Here is a 20,395-nt window from a genome sequence, read left to right on the forward strand (position 1 = left end):
GGAGTGCGTACTACTTGCTGATCTGTATATTAGGTGCTGTGCCAAAAGGCTCCACAAAAGTGATCGCAGTCCACATCCATTGAAACCTTTGCTGAAACAGGTGCTACACATCATGCTGCTTTTGTACTGTGTTTGCTGATAAGGAATCCTGAAATCATTTGAAGCCTGCCATTGGGCTTACTTCCACCTCCAGAACAGATCAATTGGGCTGGCTGATGCTGAAAGCACCGTCTTTCACGGACAGCTCACTTGTTCCAGGATCACTGGATATGGACAATGTTTCTAGCAGTCAGGTCAATTTTTTTTTGCTTGTTTGTTTTTCTCTGGTATGTGGTAGGAAAACGTGGTTGCAGCAAAGATTACCCCCAAAGTGGAGTAATAGAGTTGAGGGTTCTCAACATTCCAAGGCTGTGCAAATGATTTTTTTCCTCCTCTTTTTTTGGAAAGAGCTGTGGCAAAAATAACTCACATGATGAAATGGTGAGCAAGCTACTTCCATCTGTCAAGTTTTTTTCATAGTATGTTGCTTGTGGTAACTATATTCATGGTATGGGTGGGTAGGAAAGTATGTAGGTTTTTGTGAGGCTGAAGGTTGGCACTGGAGGGCTGTACAATACAGAGGTCAGAAGAGAAATACCTTGGCGTGTAGACCAGTGGCATTCTCTAACCTGTTCCGATCACTCCTCTCAGCTGAGAGTATCTTTCTTTTGTTGCCTGGTTCTTTTTGAGCACACATGCCTCATTGATGCATTTGTCATGTTCATTTAAACACAACCTTCTCTTTTCTGGATTTCAGTAAAAGGCTCTTTTGACATTTCATCTCCCCTCTCCCTCTCTTTGAGTCTTCTAAATTCTAGCCCTGATTTTACTAGACTAGTGCCCACCTAATCCACTTCTTTATCTACTTGTAAACTCTCTTTTGTGTTTTTGAATTATATGTGCTTTCTTAAAATCTTTATCAACTCTAATTTTAATTTGCTATCCATTAAAATGCAAGTTTTGAAAGACTTCTGCTGACCAGAAAATTATGGCTCTTAGTCTATGTAAAGCTTCATTATGAAAGAACATGCAGAGGTGTTTGCAACAAGAAATTAAAGGTTTGATATAGCAAACAGATCAGAATAATAAATACCTACCCAACCAGACTGATCAATTCATTCTAATGTAGCAGTTTTCTAACTAAAGCCGTATTTTCACAAGGACAACTATTTGCATGCAGTTGAAGACAGTGCAGTTGTCTCAGGCTGGATATTTGTGAAGTGTCATCACTGAAACAAACAAGAAATTGTCCTACCACTTTGATTATACTTACCCGCTTTTGCTTTAAAAGAATTACTGCCTGGCTGGGCAGATTAAAAGCCCTGGAGGACCACAGTGTTCTGACATCAGACCTGTTTTTAAGAAGATATTCTTGGCAACAATTTCAATGGCTATCTTCCTGGTTTAATCCATAATTCATAACTTAATGACATCCAATTTAGTAGTGATACCATATCTGGTTTCATTGCATATGCTCTTCCAGATAACGTAATCTTGTTTTTGTTGTTTTCAAAACATTAGATGCTTCATTCAAATTTAAGCATTTTCTTCGTTTTCCATGCAGTCTTAGAGTGTAAATCTGATAACAAGTAGAATGTCCTTGCATTCTCATCACAGAAGGACTAAAGGGAAGATTCTGAATATATCAAGTGAAAACCATGAAACTGTGGAATGGGCAGCAAAGCTGGATTTGGTAGCATAATTTCTGAGAGCTTACTCTGGTAAGCAAAACACCTTCTAGCTCAGTTTGAGTGGAGAAAGCAAAACATATTTCTTCTGGAGGAGATTTCTTTTCAACTTTTTAGATATTTCATGAAATCAGTTAAGGTAAGAAGGTTATAGAATATCTGCAGGTCTTTAGAGAAAAGAGAGACTTCTGCAGCTCATGGTGTAAGATCCCCTCTTTGTATTCTGCCAGCTTCAGGACAGGCATGCAAATAATAAAAATGAGCACAGAATAATTAGGATTCCTTCAAAATATATGTAGGGTGAATGATAAATGTGGAGATACTTACAAGGTGTCCAAGGAACGCTGTTGGCGTTTTTTCAATTGAGAAGCCTTCCATGTGATTTCATGGCCATTTGGTGTCCTGTCAATCAGGATGAGTCTGTTTACTATTCTTGACAGAAAGATGTAATTTACTTGGGAAACAGATCTTGAACTTAGTTGGAACCCTGACTATGTGTACTATTTTAGTAAAAAATGATCTTGGAATACCCTACTCACCAAGAATCTAGCTAAATCTAGGTCAGTCCCCTGCTATGCAGTTATTGAGAAGGAAGCAGTGAATGTAATCAGATTATCTTCTAAAGTGGTTAGGATTCTATTGGCATCAAAATTGGCTTCTGCTCTGAGTCTTCCATCAGATGTACATTATGCTCATGTTGTTAAGCGTAAAATAGTAAGCTTGAGCATTCTGCATTTCTATATGCTATAGATATTTTTTTCCAAAATATTATCAACAGGAAGCTGCAGTCAGTATTGTACTGCCTGGCATCATTATCTTGCATTCTAGGTTTCTGGACTTCCTCAAAATTCCATAGTCTTGTGGGGTTTAATGTAGATTTTCTCTGACTTCTCTCAGGACGGTTTTTCCTTCCAGGGATTTTTTTTTCCTTCTTGTTCTTGCTGTGTATGTTTTTTTTTTTTTTTTTTTTTTTTTTTTTTTTTTTTCCTACATTATGCATTACAGAACTAGACTAGAATCTTTCTTAAATTTTCAGTCTGTATATTCCTGTCAAAATGATCTTCTAGTCAACTAAACAAGGTAGTATGATTGTGTGGAACTTCCCTGGAACGGAAGAAAGTGAGCAATTCAGGCACAGAAGAAGGGCAGTACTGATAGAAAAAGAAATTTGCAATGTATTTTTCCTCATTTTACAAGTAGTAATAGAATTCTGACTTCAACATCAAAGGCAGCATGTAATAATACTATTTCTCAGTACCTGGTCTTTGCAAAATGTAAATAAAGGAACAGTTAAAATCTAATATATCCTGTGTTCATGATTTTTTTCCAGAGGTCTAAAAACATTACTGAAGTTTTAAATATAACAGGAGACAAATATATATTAAAAAAATATATTTAAATAGTTTAATCCCTTTTAAAATAGGTAGTATTCTGAATATTTTAATCTTAAAAGTCTTTATTATTTTTTTTTTATCAGTACCAAAATTTAGGTGTAAACTTGGAGAAGCTTTATACAGTAATGGCAGACCTTACTCATGACTTACAGGTAAGATTTGAAAAGTAGTTACTCAGCTATAACTTCTGAGGTATTGTAAATTAAAGACAGCTAGTGACATGCTTCTCATTCAGATCAGAATCTCTATATGAGTAAAGCAGAAATCTTCAACCCTTACCAATTTACAATGCTGATCAACATTTAAAATTGTCCATCAAATTTGCCATTGTTTTTCAGAATAATGAAGTGTCTACTCTGAAAGGGTATCTTGAAGAAACTTCCTATGCAACAGTTAACTTAAATATTTAAACAAAGATTGTAAGAACAGGAAAAATTCAGACTTGTGATTTTTCATTTTACATTTTAAAGCTATAAGAAACTATCTAAAAATATTAAGAGTTCAAACAATGTAGTGGATTTTCTTCGTAGGCAGGTAGGCACGTTTAGAGAGTGTCTTCCTTGGGTATAAAAACTCTAAGCATGTCTATCAGCTCTGTGGGTTATGTTAGCCCTTATTGAAGTTCAGAATGCATCTCAAGAATTCTTTTATTTTTGTGGGGGTTCTATTCTGTTCTGTTTAATTTTCTTCTTGTGATCATATGTCTGGAAACGTGTCTGACTTCAGGGATATGCTCAGGTTCTGGTGAAAGGTACCTAGAATCACAGAATGGTTTGGGTTGGAAAGGACCTTAAAGCCCATCCAGTTCCAGCCCCCTGCCATGGGCAGGGACACCACCCACCAGACCAGATTGTCCAAAGCCCCATCCAACCTGGCTTTGGGCACTTCCAGAGGTGGGACACCTACAGCTTGTCTTGGCAACCTGTGCCAGTGCCTCACCACCCCCCCAAGTAAAGAATTTCTTCTAAATGTCTCATCCAAACCATCCCTATCCGAGGGATGCTAGGGGTTTCCTTGAAACTTGTTTGAAATATATTTTAAGGGATTAGACAATTAGTTGAACCAGGTTAGTCTGGATTTTTAGGTGGCCCAGCAATCCTTCAATGTGTGAAAGAAGGCAATAGGGAAACATCTAAGGCACAGAAATACTCATCACCAGCCTACAGGGGGAGATTTTAGACAAATATTGCTGTCTAATTGCTTCAGTGGTTAGAGAAAAAAGACTTCCTGTTCTTTGTAACTGAATTGGGTACATAACCCCATTATCTTGTATATTCTTCCTAATGAAAACAAATTTGTGAATTCTGAGGAGTTGCTTAATTGCTCAAGTAAATAAAGGGATAACTGTATGTGCTATTATAATGGATTTTACTCTAAAAATAAACCATTTAGAAAAAAAATGAGGTGTGTGTATTTCTTTATTACTGTTCCTGTACCTTTCCCTACAAAATGATGTGATAACTGACTATAGCATTTAGATACTATAATTCACACTAAGTAGTATTTCATTACACAGACAGCCTTGTCATATGAAAAGGGATTATATAGAAAATTAAATGTGGCTTACTGAAAAATGGATATGCATAATGATACTATTATATGTTTGATTGTGTTAATTAAAGTTGGCTGATACTGATGCTTATTCGTATCTTGCTTTACAGGTTCAAGGTTTGTGGAAATTATTTTGCACGTTAGAGCTTCCACTGATCAAAATTCTGGCAGGTATGAAAACTCAGCTCAAAATAAGACTCTTCACCTTTTTCACACAGCTGCTTGCTCTACTGACATAGGATGTTATCCTATCCTATCCCATAGAATCACAGAATGGTTTGGGTTGGAAGAGACCTTAAAGTTATAACTCAGAATACTACACGTTACCTTATCCTTATAACACCTTTGTGAGTTAGAGTTCCCATTTTACAGTCTGAATTATGCAAGATCACAGTTGTCAATTGTAAGTGTACTCTGTATTTGTGTTTACAGTGATGGAAACACACAAAATACATGTGAACAAACAAGAACTGAAAAAAACATCAGAGATTCTGGGGGTAAATTTTGTCTTTATTTTTTTTTTCTTTTGAAAATTAAATAGCATTTTTCTGCTTTTACAGAGAACAACAGTGAAAAAGAGGAGGATTTTGTTTGTTTGTTTTGTCACCTTTTATGTTACGTTTATTTAGTCAAGCAAAAGAGATATTTGCTTCATTAGCTTTGCCCTGAACTAAGAATGCATTGCAAAATAGATTATGGGTTGAGTAAAAGTTGTAATGAATGTTTCTGAACCTACAGTTGTCAGTAACCATCTTTCTGAGAAATGATACATTTTTCTGTCTCTCTTTACAAATAAAAGACTCTTTACAAATTATGTGTTCTGAGAGTTCCAAGTTTGCCATTTTCCTATTGGTAAAATAGCTACAAGAGAATCCTATTTTGTAACATTAATTCTGACTAGGTAATTGTAGTGGTCTGACAGTTTGTAAGTGTGCCAGAATAATTTGCACAGCTCTGTTTCTCACAGACCTCTGTAGTCTTCAATAATTTAAATAATTTTCCAATGACTTTTGGTAGTTTTTACTACATTAAATCCTCCTTCCCAGATCACAGAGAATTGTAAATTAAAAATATGTAAGCAATCCACTACACCAGGTAGCCAACAATGATTACACATTATGAAGTATCCATTTTGGAAGTAGAAGTCTAATATACTCATTAATCTAAGAAGCAGCAGAATATTGAAGAAAAAAATAATTGAAACAGAATAATTCTGATGTACTCATTTGTAGTTGAGACTCAAAGAGCTTGAACAGGAGGCCCATCAAATTGCTGGAGAACGCTTCCTTTTGACCAGTAGTAGTCAACTCAGAGAGGTAATATTTATACTGCTGTTATTACCTAAGCTCTCTGTTCTGTAAATTTTTATGGATAGAAAAGAATTATAAAGCATATAAATTTGTTCTTACAACTTGAGGTTCTTTTCTAAATACTTATCTTTTCTGATTATAATAGAGGACTTGTTAGTTTTGTCATAAATCTGGCAGTTTGGGCTAATCTGTATTTGACTGCATTTAAAGAAATAAAGCATTTTAATTTAGTGAATGCAGTAATGTTAAATATACATCAAAGGTAGAGATTTTATCTTTTACATTCTGTGTTGATTCTCTTTCCTACAGTATACTCTTTTTTTCCTTGAAATCTGTTTTCTAGACTGAAGTTCAGGCACAGAATTTTCCATTCTTTTTCAGCACTGAAATACTGAAACAGTTTTCTTACATGTTTTGTTAATGTAGGTACTATTTGAAAAGTTAAAACTGCATACACTGTGTGAGAAAATTCCGAGAACTGAAAGGCAACAAGTGGCATCCACCTCAGAAGTCGTGGTGAGATAGGGAGAGTTGTTTTTTTTTTTTTAACTATCTTCATAATTTAGAAAAACTTCCAAGTTATGTTTCAGTGAAACCGACACTTGTCTAAAGTTTCGCTAACAATCTTGGTTTATTTTTTAAGTCACATTAATCACACTTCATTTATTTGTGCCAGAAATGAAAGGGATGGGGGCTGTCCCCTTAGTACTTACCAGGAATGGAAAGGATAGAGGAGAATACTACTGCCCTTGACATTTGTCAAGCTTCAGGTAGAAAAACAACTCTACAGTGAATACACCTTTGTAAGAAAAGAAGGAAGTAATTTGTAGTTTTTTGATCTGAAATTCTTGGTATTTCCTAACATTTTGTAGCGGCTCTGCAGAGATCTAATGCCAAATCTACTCTTACCTATGGGCCTTACCTTCTTATAGGTCAGTGTGGAGCTGGCAATAAACTAATCTGGAGTTGTTTACCTTTTAGGATTTCTCCCTTGCTCTGAAACAAGAATGAGAGGTGTATGTTTTTTTAACTATTTGTGCTATTTCCAATTTTTCCAGAACAACCTGTGAATATGTTTACGGGTGTTCTGATTGGAGACTGCATCCTGCCTTCTCTCCCTCACAGACTGAACACCTCCTAAAAAAGAATCTGATGCCTCTGCAGGCTTCTTTCTCTTTAAGTTACTCTCCCTGATAAACAAGCAAAGCACCTACTGAAGCTGAACTTTAGCTGTAACCAGGGTTACAGACTTTAGTACCAGCATGCGTGGAGGACCATCTTCCTCAGAGGAGGAAGACTTTCTGACTGGTCAGATGCTGGTAGCTAAGTACATGTATGACTGGTTTTTGAAAGAGACCACTGGTGAGAGAAAATGTAAAATCTGCTGGTGAAAGAAAGAGCAACCCAGGCTTTCTCTTGTATACAGTAAACACAGTTATATTTGGAGTTGTCTGCAAGATTCGATAGAATCGTGTTCCCTTAGAGCAATAATGACCACTTTAGATCCTTTCACTCACCTTTACAAGAGGTGAAATGTGTTTTCAGATATGGTGTAGTGAATACTGCACATATAAAACTTCTCCAGGTTTTTTTCTTCTGCTAGTGTTGGAACAGATCATTTTCAGCAATGCATGTGCTCAGCCTGTGATCCCATAGAAGGACAGAAACATGCCAAAACCATTTGTCTGATAAAGTCAAGATTGAACTGCAGACTTCTTGGTAACTTCAGAGGCAAATATGGATGCCCCTTCCTTTTATTAAAATAATCACAGAATCATACTTGGTGTAGCTGCAGTTGTATTGCTCTAGTTTACATGGGAATAAAACTGAAAACTCATGGCTGAAAATGAGCACCTTTGGGGAAAACAGAAACGTAGTATTTGTTTCTCAAGTGTGAGAGACAAAATTCAACTCTTGGGCTGTCTGAACTACCAGATGCTATCTCTGACTTAATGTCAGCAGCATAACCACAAAAATTGCACACTATTGATGGAAAAGGAGGCTTCATAGATCAAATATGTAATCTTGATGAGTGACAGGGAAGGCTTGGGAGATAGGAAGGATCAGTGAAATAAAATACGTTGTCTTTGTGTGAGAATATAAGATTTGTTGCAGTCTATCAAAGCAATGCTTTTTTTTTTTTTTAGTTCATTGCTTTTTCCAACAATTGTTGATATTGGGTTAATTAAAGAAATGTAATCTGAAACATTATAATAGTTAAATACTAGATAATTAATATATTTAATTAATATATTATTAATATGTTGTCTGTCCCTGATAGTAAGAAAAAAACTTAACGGTTTTTAATCATCATCCTTGTATAATTGCATCAGTTTTCTACCCTGAACTGTAGTAGTTCCAGATATTTTTGTTGTAATTCTAAATATCCAAGCTCATTTGACTCTTTTTATTAACAAAATATTAAGTCAATTTACAGTCAAAGTTATCATAAATTTGCTTCACTTTATTGATTTTGAATTTGATAATTTCAACTTTTTTTTTAATTGAAAGTCTCCTGGAACTTGTGTTATTGGATGAATGGAATAAATTCTCCTTTTGCATTTTGTGTGTGTGTATACATACACATGTATAAAATATACATGTACATATACAATATATGTATGTATACATATATGCGTATATATGTATAAACGTATTATTTTGTGTACTTTTTCATGCTGTCTCTAACTTAGATGCTGTCTAGCACAAAAATGAAAGAAAGGGCCATATTCACATATACACACCCCATGCCCTATATGTTTGCTATGTTCTGTGGAACAGCTTTTGTCTGCAGATCTTTTTGTCCCTGTCTGGAATGGGAAAGGAAATGAACTGCAAAGGGATAATCTCCAGCCCTCCTGCTGAAGGCAGGAAAGAATGAAGGCTCCCTTGGGCCTGGGCTGTGTTTGCTTGAAGGACATTATTCTTTAGCGAGTTTTTCATCCTCTCAGCTTGGTGAGAGAATGTCTTCCACCAGAACTTATGCTGTATTTTACTTTCTGACAGTTAAATGTGAAGTATCAATCAGTGTTTTAATGGTGAGGTTAAGGTGGCTAAATAATACCACTTAGCAGAAAAATATACCAGTAATTCAAATTCTTTATTTTGCAGCTGAGTAAGTTGCAAGATCTTCATCCTTTGCCTAAGATAATGTTAGAATACCGGCAGGTGAGGTGATGTTTTTACATAATGTAGTTGCACTGAAGCAAAATTAGCAAGAAATATATTCTCAGATGAACAAACAAATAAAGTTGGATCTAGTTTAATTATTTCATATATTCATTGAAATTTAAATTTGCAAGCTGTAGATATTCTTAAGAGTTTTTGAATTTAAACTTTTATTTGCACAATGTTAGATTATAGCTAGCAGAAACTACTGCAAAAGCACTTGGGAAACTACACTGCTAAATTTGTTTAGTACTATAAAGCACATTCTCAGGACAAAATACTAGTAGTATTTTGAGGACTAGTAGTATTTTGAGGATAAGTAGTGAGGACTACTTATCTTTTTTTTTTTTTTTTTTTTTTTTTAGAAGACAATACCCTCCTGAAAACCTGAAATTACCTAGTTAGTTTTTATGCTTAACGTTTGGGGAATTCAGCTGATCGGTTTCCAAAATAGATAAGAAACAAACAAAAAACACCACTAAAACATGCAAATTTTGTTTGTGTCTTTTTTTGAGTAGTTTATTGATGAGGGGGGTATAAGATACAAATTAATAAATTCCAGTAGTTTATTTACTAGTGTCTTTATAGACTTGGCTTTAGGGTATAACCTAGCACTTTCCTAACATATGTTAATAGGTCAAGCTACTAGTGAATATGCATCCATTATTTTCTAAGGTAAAGCCGTCTTTTAAGAAAGTCTACAAAACAAGTTTATATGCATTTGAGATTAAGATCTTCAATGTGAAAATCTATTTTTATGAATAAGCATTTTTCTAATACTTCTGTGTAATTCAGGTTCGTAAGATAAAATCAACCTATGTGGATGGACTACGAACATGTATGAGAAAGGTAAAAATAGAAAAGTAGTCTGTAAAACATAGTATTTCAAATAAATCATAAAAAGGTATGAAATGATTGAAGTATTTACTGTTCAAGAAATTTTATGTATGGAAAATTAGAAAATATTTCTTTTTGACTTTGTAATCCTGATTGCAGTGAGTTTTTATAACTAATATTAGCATTAATTAAACTTTAGAGAAATATGCCCTTTTTAGACGTATGGCTTCATCCTTTTCTTTTTTTGTGGGTATGTTTATTTTACTTGACTGTAGGGATTTATTTCCTCTACATGGAATCAGACAGGAACTGTGACTGGCAGAATTTCATCTAAACATCCAGTAAGTGATCCTTTTAAAGATTTCAATTTAAATTTTAAAACTGTAATTTATATAAAATATTACATATTTTTAATTTATGGAACATTCTAGTTTTCTTGCAAATCTAACACCATCCTGTAAGTAAATTGGAGGCAAAAAAAGTGTATTAAATGGGTGTTTTACTCTACAACATTTAATGAATATTTTCCATCTAGATTAGAAATTGATATTTTTTTCCCGAAGATTATGTAGAGTTAAACGTGAGCTATGCATGCACCCTCTAGACTTCTACTGAATGCTTTTTTTTTTCCTTATAATAAATTTCTGGTGTCATGAGCGACTTTTTGTAAAGGATTGGTGAGCCCTAGAAGGATTCCAGAGGGAAAAAAAAAAAAAAAATAAAAAAAAAAAAAAGGAAGAGCAAGATGAGAGAAGCCCTTCTCTTCTGGGATTGGGCTTCAGGCCTTATAACAGAGAAGAGCTCTCTTGCTCTGTAAGCAACAGGTGCAACAGATTTCATTTATATCTTCCTACCTTCTTGGTGCACATCTCCATTCAGGTTGTCTTTGGACTATTCGTAGTGGGCGTTTGTGCTTTCTGCTGAGTGAAAAACCAGTGTCTAGGATTCTTAATTAAAAACGGAACTGGAGAGTGTTACTGCTACTCCTGCTTCTTATGCACCCAGATGGGGGGAAGAGATGCTAGGGAATGGAAGAGAAGATCATGAAGGTCACACTGCTAAATGTTCTGATGTGCTGCACAGGGTTTACAAGTTAGACGCTGAATAGTCATTTTGAACAACCACATAAAATACAACGTGACCTCTGGCCCGTTATGCTTAATAATGGCACTAAATCTAATTTTCGATCAACGAAAATGTTGTTTTTCTCCAGAGCAATGGTGCTAAAGTTAGGATCTGGGGTTGCCTATGTCTGGCTTTTCTGTATAAGTAAAAACATTGGCACAGCTTTTTTGTGCGAAGTGTTTAAGGAATTTATACCATCTGTTTCTGAATAGTTTATTGATATATTAGATATAGTGCAATGCCCAGTCACCTCGCTAAGTGCTGAAGGGCTGGGAAAATGCTTGGCAGAAATCATAAGTATTATAGATATTTCTGCAGTCACTGTGATGTCATATATTAGCTGAACATTTGCTGAGGTAATTTATTTTGAACTGTGTTTTAAAATGCTTTAATAAGTGATAAAAACAAAAGAGAAGTGTACATTGGATACTGTGAAAATTCAACTAGAAAAAAAATCTCATATTCTGCAGTGGTTGTGGATGATAAGGTTTCAAACAAAGGTTTTTATTATTTTATTGTTTTATTATTTTTTATTTTTAAAGGAAATAGATCTGTCATTTTAAGATATAAAATGGAGTCTAGGGGGGTTTTATTCATAGGTTTAAGGGGACATAATCAGATATCAGGCACAAAACAGGATTTCTTCTTCAAATAAATTGTTTCGTGATCATCTTTCTGACAAATCCACATATGGATGGATGGATGATGTATGTTTTTGGCTTTAAGCAGGTTTCTGTCAAAAGATAAGCTTATTCACATTATTTTTTATTTTTATTTTTATTTTTATTTTTTTTTTACTCTTATGTTGCAGCAGCTTAGAGAGGGTTTCTGGGTAGAACTTGAATTCAATGGCTTTCCACGTATATGTCTATTTTAGTTAATGTAGTGCATCACTGAAGAGAGGTAGATTTGATAATGTAGTCTCCTGCTATAGCCTTGTAACTATTTGCTGCTGCATGGGAACCTATCCGAAAACTGAAAATAAATACAAAAACTTAAATTCTTTAGTCAAATTATGTTGTAATAAATCCATAGACTATTTTTTCATCCTCTGATGAGTTGCCTGTGACTGTTAAGGAAAAGTTAATTAGGTTTATGATTTGAATATTTTGTTTTTAATTTTATTTATGAATAGGTTAGACTGGTCTGCATTAGGATACTCCTTTATTATATAGCCAATTAGTAGTTTTCACATTAAGTATATTTATTACATTAATAAAATACATATTTCTGTTTTCCAAACCTCCCTTAAAATATCATTATTCCGTCTCTCACCTTTTAAAGAAAAAGCGAGTCATGGCAGAGGTTGGAAGACAGAAAGCCAATTAAGATAAAGCCTCTTTCAGAATGAACAGAAAAATCTGAACTCTAGATACAAAGATTGCTTATAATTGTATGCTATAATTTGGTTTGAGATGTAAACTTCAGCACTAGAATCAGATAGTCTGCAGAAAGCATTTTTCTTCCAGGCTTCTGCAGCAAGAGAATTGAAATGCTACTAATGAGTTTACATTTCTACTCTTCATAAGATGTTTGTATCTTTAAACTATAAAGCATAAACTGTTGGGCTTCAGGGATATTTCCTTCCTTTGAGTATCAAAATTTATGCTGGAGATAAGTAAAATTCTTTACGTTCTCAGAGCAGGTGAAAAAAAAATAAATGAAAACATTCCAATTTCTTCCAAGGAAATATAGTTTTACCAGCTTGTCCAAAAAGGCCAAGAAACTTAACCCATCAAAGAAGCATCTTAGGCTTTAATTTGGAAAGCAGAAATGTCATTAAAAAGAGAACATAGCTAGGGGATGTTGAATGTTAATGTGCTCAAAGACAAACCGTAGGAAACCTGAATATTGAAAATACATCAATCTTTACAGCAGATATAAATAATATCTTCTGATATTGAATGCATGAGAGAGAATTGCATCCTCATTTATTAGAAAATGTGTGTGTTACTCTCCATCAGTGTCTGGAATATGAATAAGAAGTCTGGTTTCAGTTCCCATAAAAGAGAGAATCTATTGAAGTAGAGACAGTGCATGTGTACCCGCACTGTGTAGGTATTTCTTCCATTCTAGGCTGTCTTCTGGAGTGAATGGAGTAATTGAGTCAATTAAAGCTAATTAAAACTCAATTGTAGCTTTGGGATAGTTTGTCCTGTGGCTTATGGACAGCGTGGATGAGATGCTACCCATTTGTCTCCCTCTAAAGCTATCCCAATAGGTTTTACATCTTTAGCATACCCATGCACATGGACAAAAAGCAAGGCAGACCACCAGAATCAGGCAATCAAACTGTTGTGACAGCTCTCAAATGTCAGGCATTTCATTCCCAGCCTCATTAAGGTTACAAGCTGATCTGTGATAATACCAATAGTTTTTTTCTGCAACTTTATTGTCTCTGGTCACAATTAGATTCCAACACAGATGAAATTTCTACAAGGTATTTCAAATTTGTACAGTAGCTGACCACTACTGAAGTGTCTTGCTTCCCCTGTCCCTTTCCTTCACAATTCGTGGAAGGGTTTGGCAGAGCTCATGCAATGTAAGGAGGCAGACACTAAGTCTGGGAGCAGGGATGTGATCTCATCTTCCTATTTTATTTTTTTTTTTTTGCAGAAATGACCCAATACCTTGGCTAGTTTTGAGACTGCACTATTGTGAATACAATTTCTGTAAGCTTGTTTCCATATGCTGACCTAGTGAAATGAACAAACACTTCAAATGAACAGATAGTGTGGGTCTTAGGTTTGCATTGATTTTACTTCAGAGTGTTTTACGTGTTTGTTTTGTTTGTTTGTTTGTTTTCCATATGTTTATTGGAAAGCACTAAGGATAGAGAGGAGTCAGATACGTTCCAGGTTCATATAAGACGTATTGATGAAAGTTTTCTTTAATGTCTTTTAGGCTAACAAAACCACTGTTAGGTAATTATGCGCTGACATGGGCTTTACTGAAAAAAATGGTTGTCTTAACAGAGATGACAGTGTGCATTTGCTTGGACCTTTGTATCAAAGCAGTTTAGTGTCATATTTTCTCAAAGTACAAACAGCTATCACTGTGCTGATATGCTGATAAAATCAGAGCATCCATGCCATTTATTATGGTTGGTTTGTGTTCCCTGAGTATATCTTGAATTCAAAATGTGCTTTTCTTTTGTCATGTTTCTTTTCAGTATGTTTGTTTCAATAATTTTGAGATGTGTGGCTGTTATGGCTGCTTTAATAGCACTAAAATAATATCTGATTTTGTATGTATTTAGAGTATTGATGTTTTTACAATCTCTGCTGCTTTATTTTTGAAGTATATATTAGTGAAGACTTTAGCATTTAAAGAAATAGTAACAATGTGGGAGACAGTTCTTTCTTTCTCAGTTTTTTGTTTTGATAGGAAATTTTACTTGAATGAAAGAAGGAGCATGTTGATGATTTTAGTTCAATTGCTTTTGTGATAAAAATTTACATGATGTTAACATTGCAATAAGATGCTCTTCATTATGGGTTTGACAACTACAGTGTGAAAAGTCTGTTAGCACTATCATAACGCCGATGTCTGGTGCTCCAGAATATCATCATGTTAATTTAATATCAAATTGCAGAAATAAGGCCTACAATTGCATCATAGACCTTTGTTCTTCTAGCATCGCGTGTACTCCTAGTATCCTTTTCTACAATATGTGCATATCTTTGGCATTCTCTGCTCCTATTTTGTATATGTGTATGGATCTCGTGGTGGGTGTAGTGTATCGGATGCATAGACTACATTTTACATGATAATGTTTTCCATCTGGCTCAGTAAAGCTTGGGGCATCATCTGGGCTGTAATTTTGTAGTAACAGAAGCAATACAATCATGTAGATAACTTCTATTTGGGATTGTCTTTCTTTAAATACCACACAAAACATAATTATACACACAATGGTGATGTGTAGCCAGTATAAATCTGCTTCTGTACAGTAATCAACAGAAAAAAAATGCTTGCATTTTATTAATGCAGGATAAAAGAGGGAGTCTGTCATTACTTCTTCTACAAACTAGACATAAGCACAGAAATACATAGAGCATTAGCATTAACAGCTCAAAAAATGAAAGATGTATGTAATGTCAGCTACTAGCACATTATGAAATACTGACTGAGAGCCCTAATTCCTCCTTCACTCTCCTTTAGTTCCTGGCAAAACACTCCTCAGAGAAGCTCAGACTTCTAGAATGGGATAGAAAAATTTCCTTTTAAGTGTCTCTTTGCTAGAGAGAAGATGGCACTGTGTGCCTCTGTTCTGTTCAGTTTCTGAGATACTACATTTCAATTACCTTATGTATAAATTAAATTGTCAGCAGTTGAGTGCCTATTGCTGTTGAGTGGGCTTTGTTAAGACAGTTGGTTATATGCTGATTCATTTTTTCCTTTGAGTAGCCTTTGCCGATATATTTTGGAGCTGCTGCAGGTAGAAGCCAAAGCTATACACCGATCACCTTGTAGAAATCTGTGCTGGAATATAACTTGTTCTACTGCCAGTGTTTTTCTCTAATATGTACATGACTAGAGCACATAGCTAACAACAAACAAAATTAGTGTCACCCTTGATTAATGTGTCTTTTTTTAGCTATGTAGTTCCCACTATCTTACAAATTATTATTATTATTATTATTATTATTATTATTATTATTTTAAGAATTAATTATAATAATATCTATAAGTTAAAGTAGTCTGGTATAAAAGTTAATGTATACGCTGTGTTGTGTCTCTTGGAATTCTGAGGTCTTATTCCATGTGATTTTAATAATTTAAGAGCAATGTTAGCATGGTACTTTGATTACAAGAGAAAAATAGTGCTATTCACTTGTAATCTATCACTGTATTTATTATTTCATGGTTTGTTCATACGCATTTCAGCTCCCACCTAAGCAAGTTACGTTTGCTTGAGAGTGACACCTGTTAGCATCCTCTCAAGTCACAATGTGATCACAGTTATACCTCTGCAGTTAGGAGTTTAATAGGGCCCATGGCTGGAGTTCCTTTTCACTGTCCTCATCTGTAAGATAGTTGCTCACAGATCAAGTCTCCAGCAATGTGCAAAAATGTATCTGTCTTCATGTCAGTGTAAATATTCATGTGCCAATTTTTTATGAAGCTGTTGGTAACCCTTGTGAGTTGATTAAGATTTTAGAAGTTCTGCTAGAAGACTTTTTTTTTATTCTTCATATGAAATATTCAAACAGTGGGATTTCTAGAAATGCTCTTCTAGAAAATATTCAAAGATTTTCTATTCAAAGAAATTCTCCTGCTTGGAGACTTATATTGTGAGCAAACAATTAAAAAATAAAATAAAATAAGAACTTAGGTGCAAAAATTGCATCTTGTCTTCCAAGCTCTGAAAAGTAAGAGATGTTAGTATATTCTTTTAACTGCTGAATTACTTTTTGCAAGGAAAATGTGTAGTCTAATTCTGATCTCAGAACAAGTTTCATTAAATTTTAATATAACAGAAGTGTTTAAATAGTTTATTTTGCTGTGCATTGTTCTTCTCCCATCCTGTCTTTCAGTCAAAAAAAAAAAAATCACTTCAAAAACTTCAGTTCTGGCAGGACAAAAAAGGAAGGAGAGAAATGAAGAATGATAAAAAGAGAATGGATTTATAAAAGATCGAAAGTTAGATACAGCAGGAGAGTCTTCTTGTCTTGGATGGTCATGTTTTCAAACAGCTCTGCTTTTGAAAGAGTTGTCATTGTCTCTCTAAAGAATTTCAGGAAAATGATCACTGTCAATCTGCATCCCTATTACATTAATCTTTCTCAGCTGACAGTTCTTTTTTACCTGTATGAATGGGTGGAAGACTTGCCAGTTCTTTATTTCCTCAGCATCCTTTCAAAAAACCTCAGGAAATTTCACCCCCAGTTTTATAGACAGATTCATTCTCTCAGGTTTGGAACAAAAAATAAATAGTGGCTTGTATAAGGATCATTGAAGATAAACGGAATAAGGATAGAGTCATGGTGCTGACTCCTGTGCAGCTTTTCTGTCCTCAGTTCTCCTGTATTAACATTATCATCTGCTTGCTGTGGCTATTAGTTAAGAACTCATAATTAAGTACCACTTCTACCAAATCAAGAATTGTCCTTTCCTCACAGTGAGTAAGTGACATTGGTTATTACGGTTTCCTTTAATTCCTTCAATCAGCCTCCTGTTCAGTCCTCTGTATCTTTTTGAGAGGAATTCCCTGCTAACATATACTCAGTAAATTCCTCAGTACGTGGAAGAATCTTGTTTAAGATGCTAAATTTTACCCTTACATAAAACAACTGTAACATCTTTTCTTTAGAAAGATTCCAGTCTGGAATTTTTCCAGTCTGGGAACCTTGTCATTTTTTCATGTGTTTAGAGGCCCGATATTTGTACCTTTGAGCAATATTCCCTTGATACTGCTTACTTTAAGGCTTTAGTATACAGCTAGTGTGCAATTAGTGCAATAGTTACTGGCTCTAACTGTTACTCAAAAGGTTGTTTTCCCAAGGCATGTCATCCATGTCTTAGCACTGTTTTTTTTTGTTTTTTTTTTTTTTTCACTAAAACCAGATCACATCTTCTTGAAGTTCATCCCAGAGCCTCCTGTATTAATGAATGTTAGTTTAACAGAGCTTATGTTCCGAGTAAAATTTTTCTTTTGGAAAATGAACTAAATTAGGTTAACAAATTATTTTATTTATATATAGGAAATAAAAGCAAAGTTTGTCTCTTTGAAAGATGCATAGAGCCATGTATATACAAACTCTGTTGCCTACTGTGCAAAGGTTAGTAATCAGTTGGTATATAAACAAGCAGCTGGGCCAAACCCATAATTTTATAAAAGAAGTTGTCACAACATGTCAAATCAATAAGTTAGCAAGGTCACTTTGTTGTTGTTGTTTTAATTTAAAAGATCATTCAGTAATCCTTTCTCATGTTTCTACAACATTATTACCTAAGGTCACTGGCAGGTCTAAATTTAGAAATATATAACAAAAAGCAGATTAATAATAGGAAATCAAATATGCTCTTCTTTTCTTATGGGTAACTTTCTAAAGCTTCTTAAGTTTGTGGGAAGGTGATGAATTACTTCTACATTTCTCACTTGACTGACAGATCTAAAATCTTGATAATTCTGTGCTGCTGGGTAAGGCAAGAGGGGAGAGGTACATCCAACTGCATCACCTTTGAATGATTGTCCATTGCTGGAAAACAGTAACTAGTACCAAAACTTAAGAAATCCTAAAGTTATCTTAAGAAAACTTTCCAGAACTTAGTATGAGTCAGGATTTTTTGATAAGGAAAATGGACATTTCGATTTTTACCTAGCCACTAGGTGGCAATTGCACATAAGTCAAGACTTGCTTAGGAATGCAAGTACACATACATTCCAGACTGGTATTGCTATGGTGACCTTGTTCGTTTTCATATTTTCTCTATTTATTGAGGTACATGCTGTACTTTAAAAATTAGATCTTCAGGATGTCTAGAAATTATGTCTTATATAGAAGTCACAGAAAACTGCCTATTCTTTTGCAACAATAAATAAATACTGCTATGGACAATAATTAAATATAGCAATTTTCCAAAAGAGAAATCAGGAATTACTTTTTTTTTTTTTTTTTTACATTTTTATTTCTGCTGTGTAATTTCTCATGAGTGAGTTGCCATCGACTTCAGAGGTGCCAGACAATTTCAGTGAATTGAGGTTGAGTGCCCTCAGGACTCAGTCTTGCTGTTCTGCTTTGTGAGAATGCTACTTTGGGCAGCATGCAGTTTTTCTCTCTGTTTCTCCAGCAGCTTTGGTCTTTAACAAAGGAATGAGCTGAATGGTGAAAATTAAGCAAGTAGCTCACTGAACCTGTGCTTAGTTTTCTGCTATAAGTGACTAACTGAGCTACTGAGAGCACAATTTATCAATAGGTGTAGTCTCACATAGAGCCAGAAAAGACAACTGGAAGAAGAGTAAGAAAAATTTGAAGATGCATATAAGGAAAATTTTACAATAGAAGAATACAATAATAAAAGAAAATATAACTCTTGAGATGTGTAATATAAAGCTCAACGGAGCTGTCATCTACCTATTTGTTATCACTGCAACAAAATCTAGTCTTGCAGACCAAAGTATTGCTTCTGCTCCAAATGCTGAAACAATGCTAGGCATCAAACAGATGAATTTAAGAGCTTAATTTCTGTTTCAGTCTATGGAGTTCTTGTGCCTTAATTATTTACATAGCTTTGGGAGAAGGTGATTCTCGGATAAATTCCAGAAAGTTTTTGGACTTGTAATGCTTTGAGTTTTCCTGGAGTGGTAGATGTGGTAAATTTCATGAGATAAACTAGATTTATTTATTTATTTATTTTTTTCCAGAGAAAATCTGTGTTTTTCTCAAACATTAAGAAATAGGAGAAAAAAAAAAAAAAAAGAATTCCTGAAGCAACCTCTATTAGAATAATTCCATCTGACAAGATCACAGCCCTAGTAAATATGCTTGCATACAAGAAGAGCAACTAGTTTGGGGATTTTACTAATATTGATAGCCTCATTATTAATTCCTCTTTTTTGTGTTTTATTTTGCTGTAGAGAGTTTGGCACCATGCCTCATTTAACAGTGGGTGGATTAGTTGGTATACAAAAGGATATATCTGTGTTATAATGTCTATATGTGCGTTATAAAAGATGTAACTGTGTTATAACTTTATCTGATCTCTAAGTGACACTAGGAGAAAAGGCTAATTGCTTCCTCAGATCTGCTCAGTTTAACTTCTTGGCTGTTTTTGATCTTTCCTCATGACACATCCACACTGTGTTAATTTATGAATGGATACCCTTATCTTAGTGAGTAAGTTTGGTTTCTGTTCTTATTTTTAAATAAGTCCCTAGATTAGTGCAGAAATTAATTAGAATCAAATGTTCTTAGTCTGCAGCCATTTCTGTGCATTCCCATTTATTTCAGCAACTTCCTAGCCTTTTTTCTGTTGCATATTGCATACTTAAAATCATGCAGATCTGAGCAGTTAGTAGATGAGCGAGCAATTTTCTAGTCAAAGTACAATTGGTATAGATGTCATTGTATACATGTATGGGCATTTATTTCTAGGGAGTTACAAAGGTTGACCGAGGCTACACCTCTTCCCAACCCCCCCCAAAAAAAAAACAAACAAAAAAAAAGGAATTTATGCTACTAGAAACGTGTATGGAGAGGAAAAGAGAAATATGGGTTAGCTGCATCAACAGAAATAACTGAAATGTTGATTTAATATAGGAAAAATGAGCAACAAC

At 34.5% G+C, this 20,395-nt stretch overlaps 1 protein-coding gene across 1 annotated transcript in view; it reads left to right on the plus strand.

The window, feature by feature from the left end:
• The window catches only part of POLN (DNA polymerase nu), a gene marked incomplete at both ends in the record, with an annotated part of 92,100 nt that overhangs the window by 13,172 nt on the left and 58,533 nt on the right, over positions 1-20,395 (plus strand). The window contains 8 exons of the mRNA XM_084285764.1: positions 3,205-3,273; positions 4,783-4,843; positions 5,105-5,169; positions 5,905-5,988; positions 6,409-6,498; positions 9,094-9,150; positions 9,946-9,999; positions 10,263-10,328. Of these exons, the coding sequence (XP_084141890.1) occupies positions 3,205-3,273; positions 4,783-4,843; positions 5,105-5,169; positions 5,905-5,988; positions 6,409-6,498; positions 9,094-9,150; positions 9,946-9,999; positions 10,263-10,328 (546 nt within the window). The remainder of the gene's footprint in view (positions 1-3,204; positions 3,274-4,782; positions 4,844-5,104; positions 5,170-5,904; positions 5,989-6,408; positions 6,499-9,093; positions 9,151-9,945; positions 10,000-10,262; positions 10,329-20,395) is intronic.

Source organism: Netta rufina (genome assembly GCF_964035555.1).
Source record: "Netta rufina genome assembly, chromosome: 4".
NCBI lineage: Eukaryota > Metazoa > Chordata > Aves > Anseriformes > Anatidae > Netta > Netta rufina.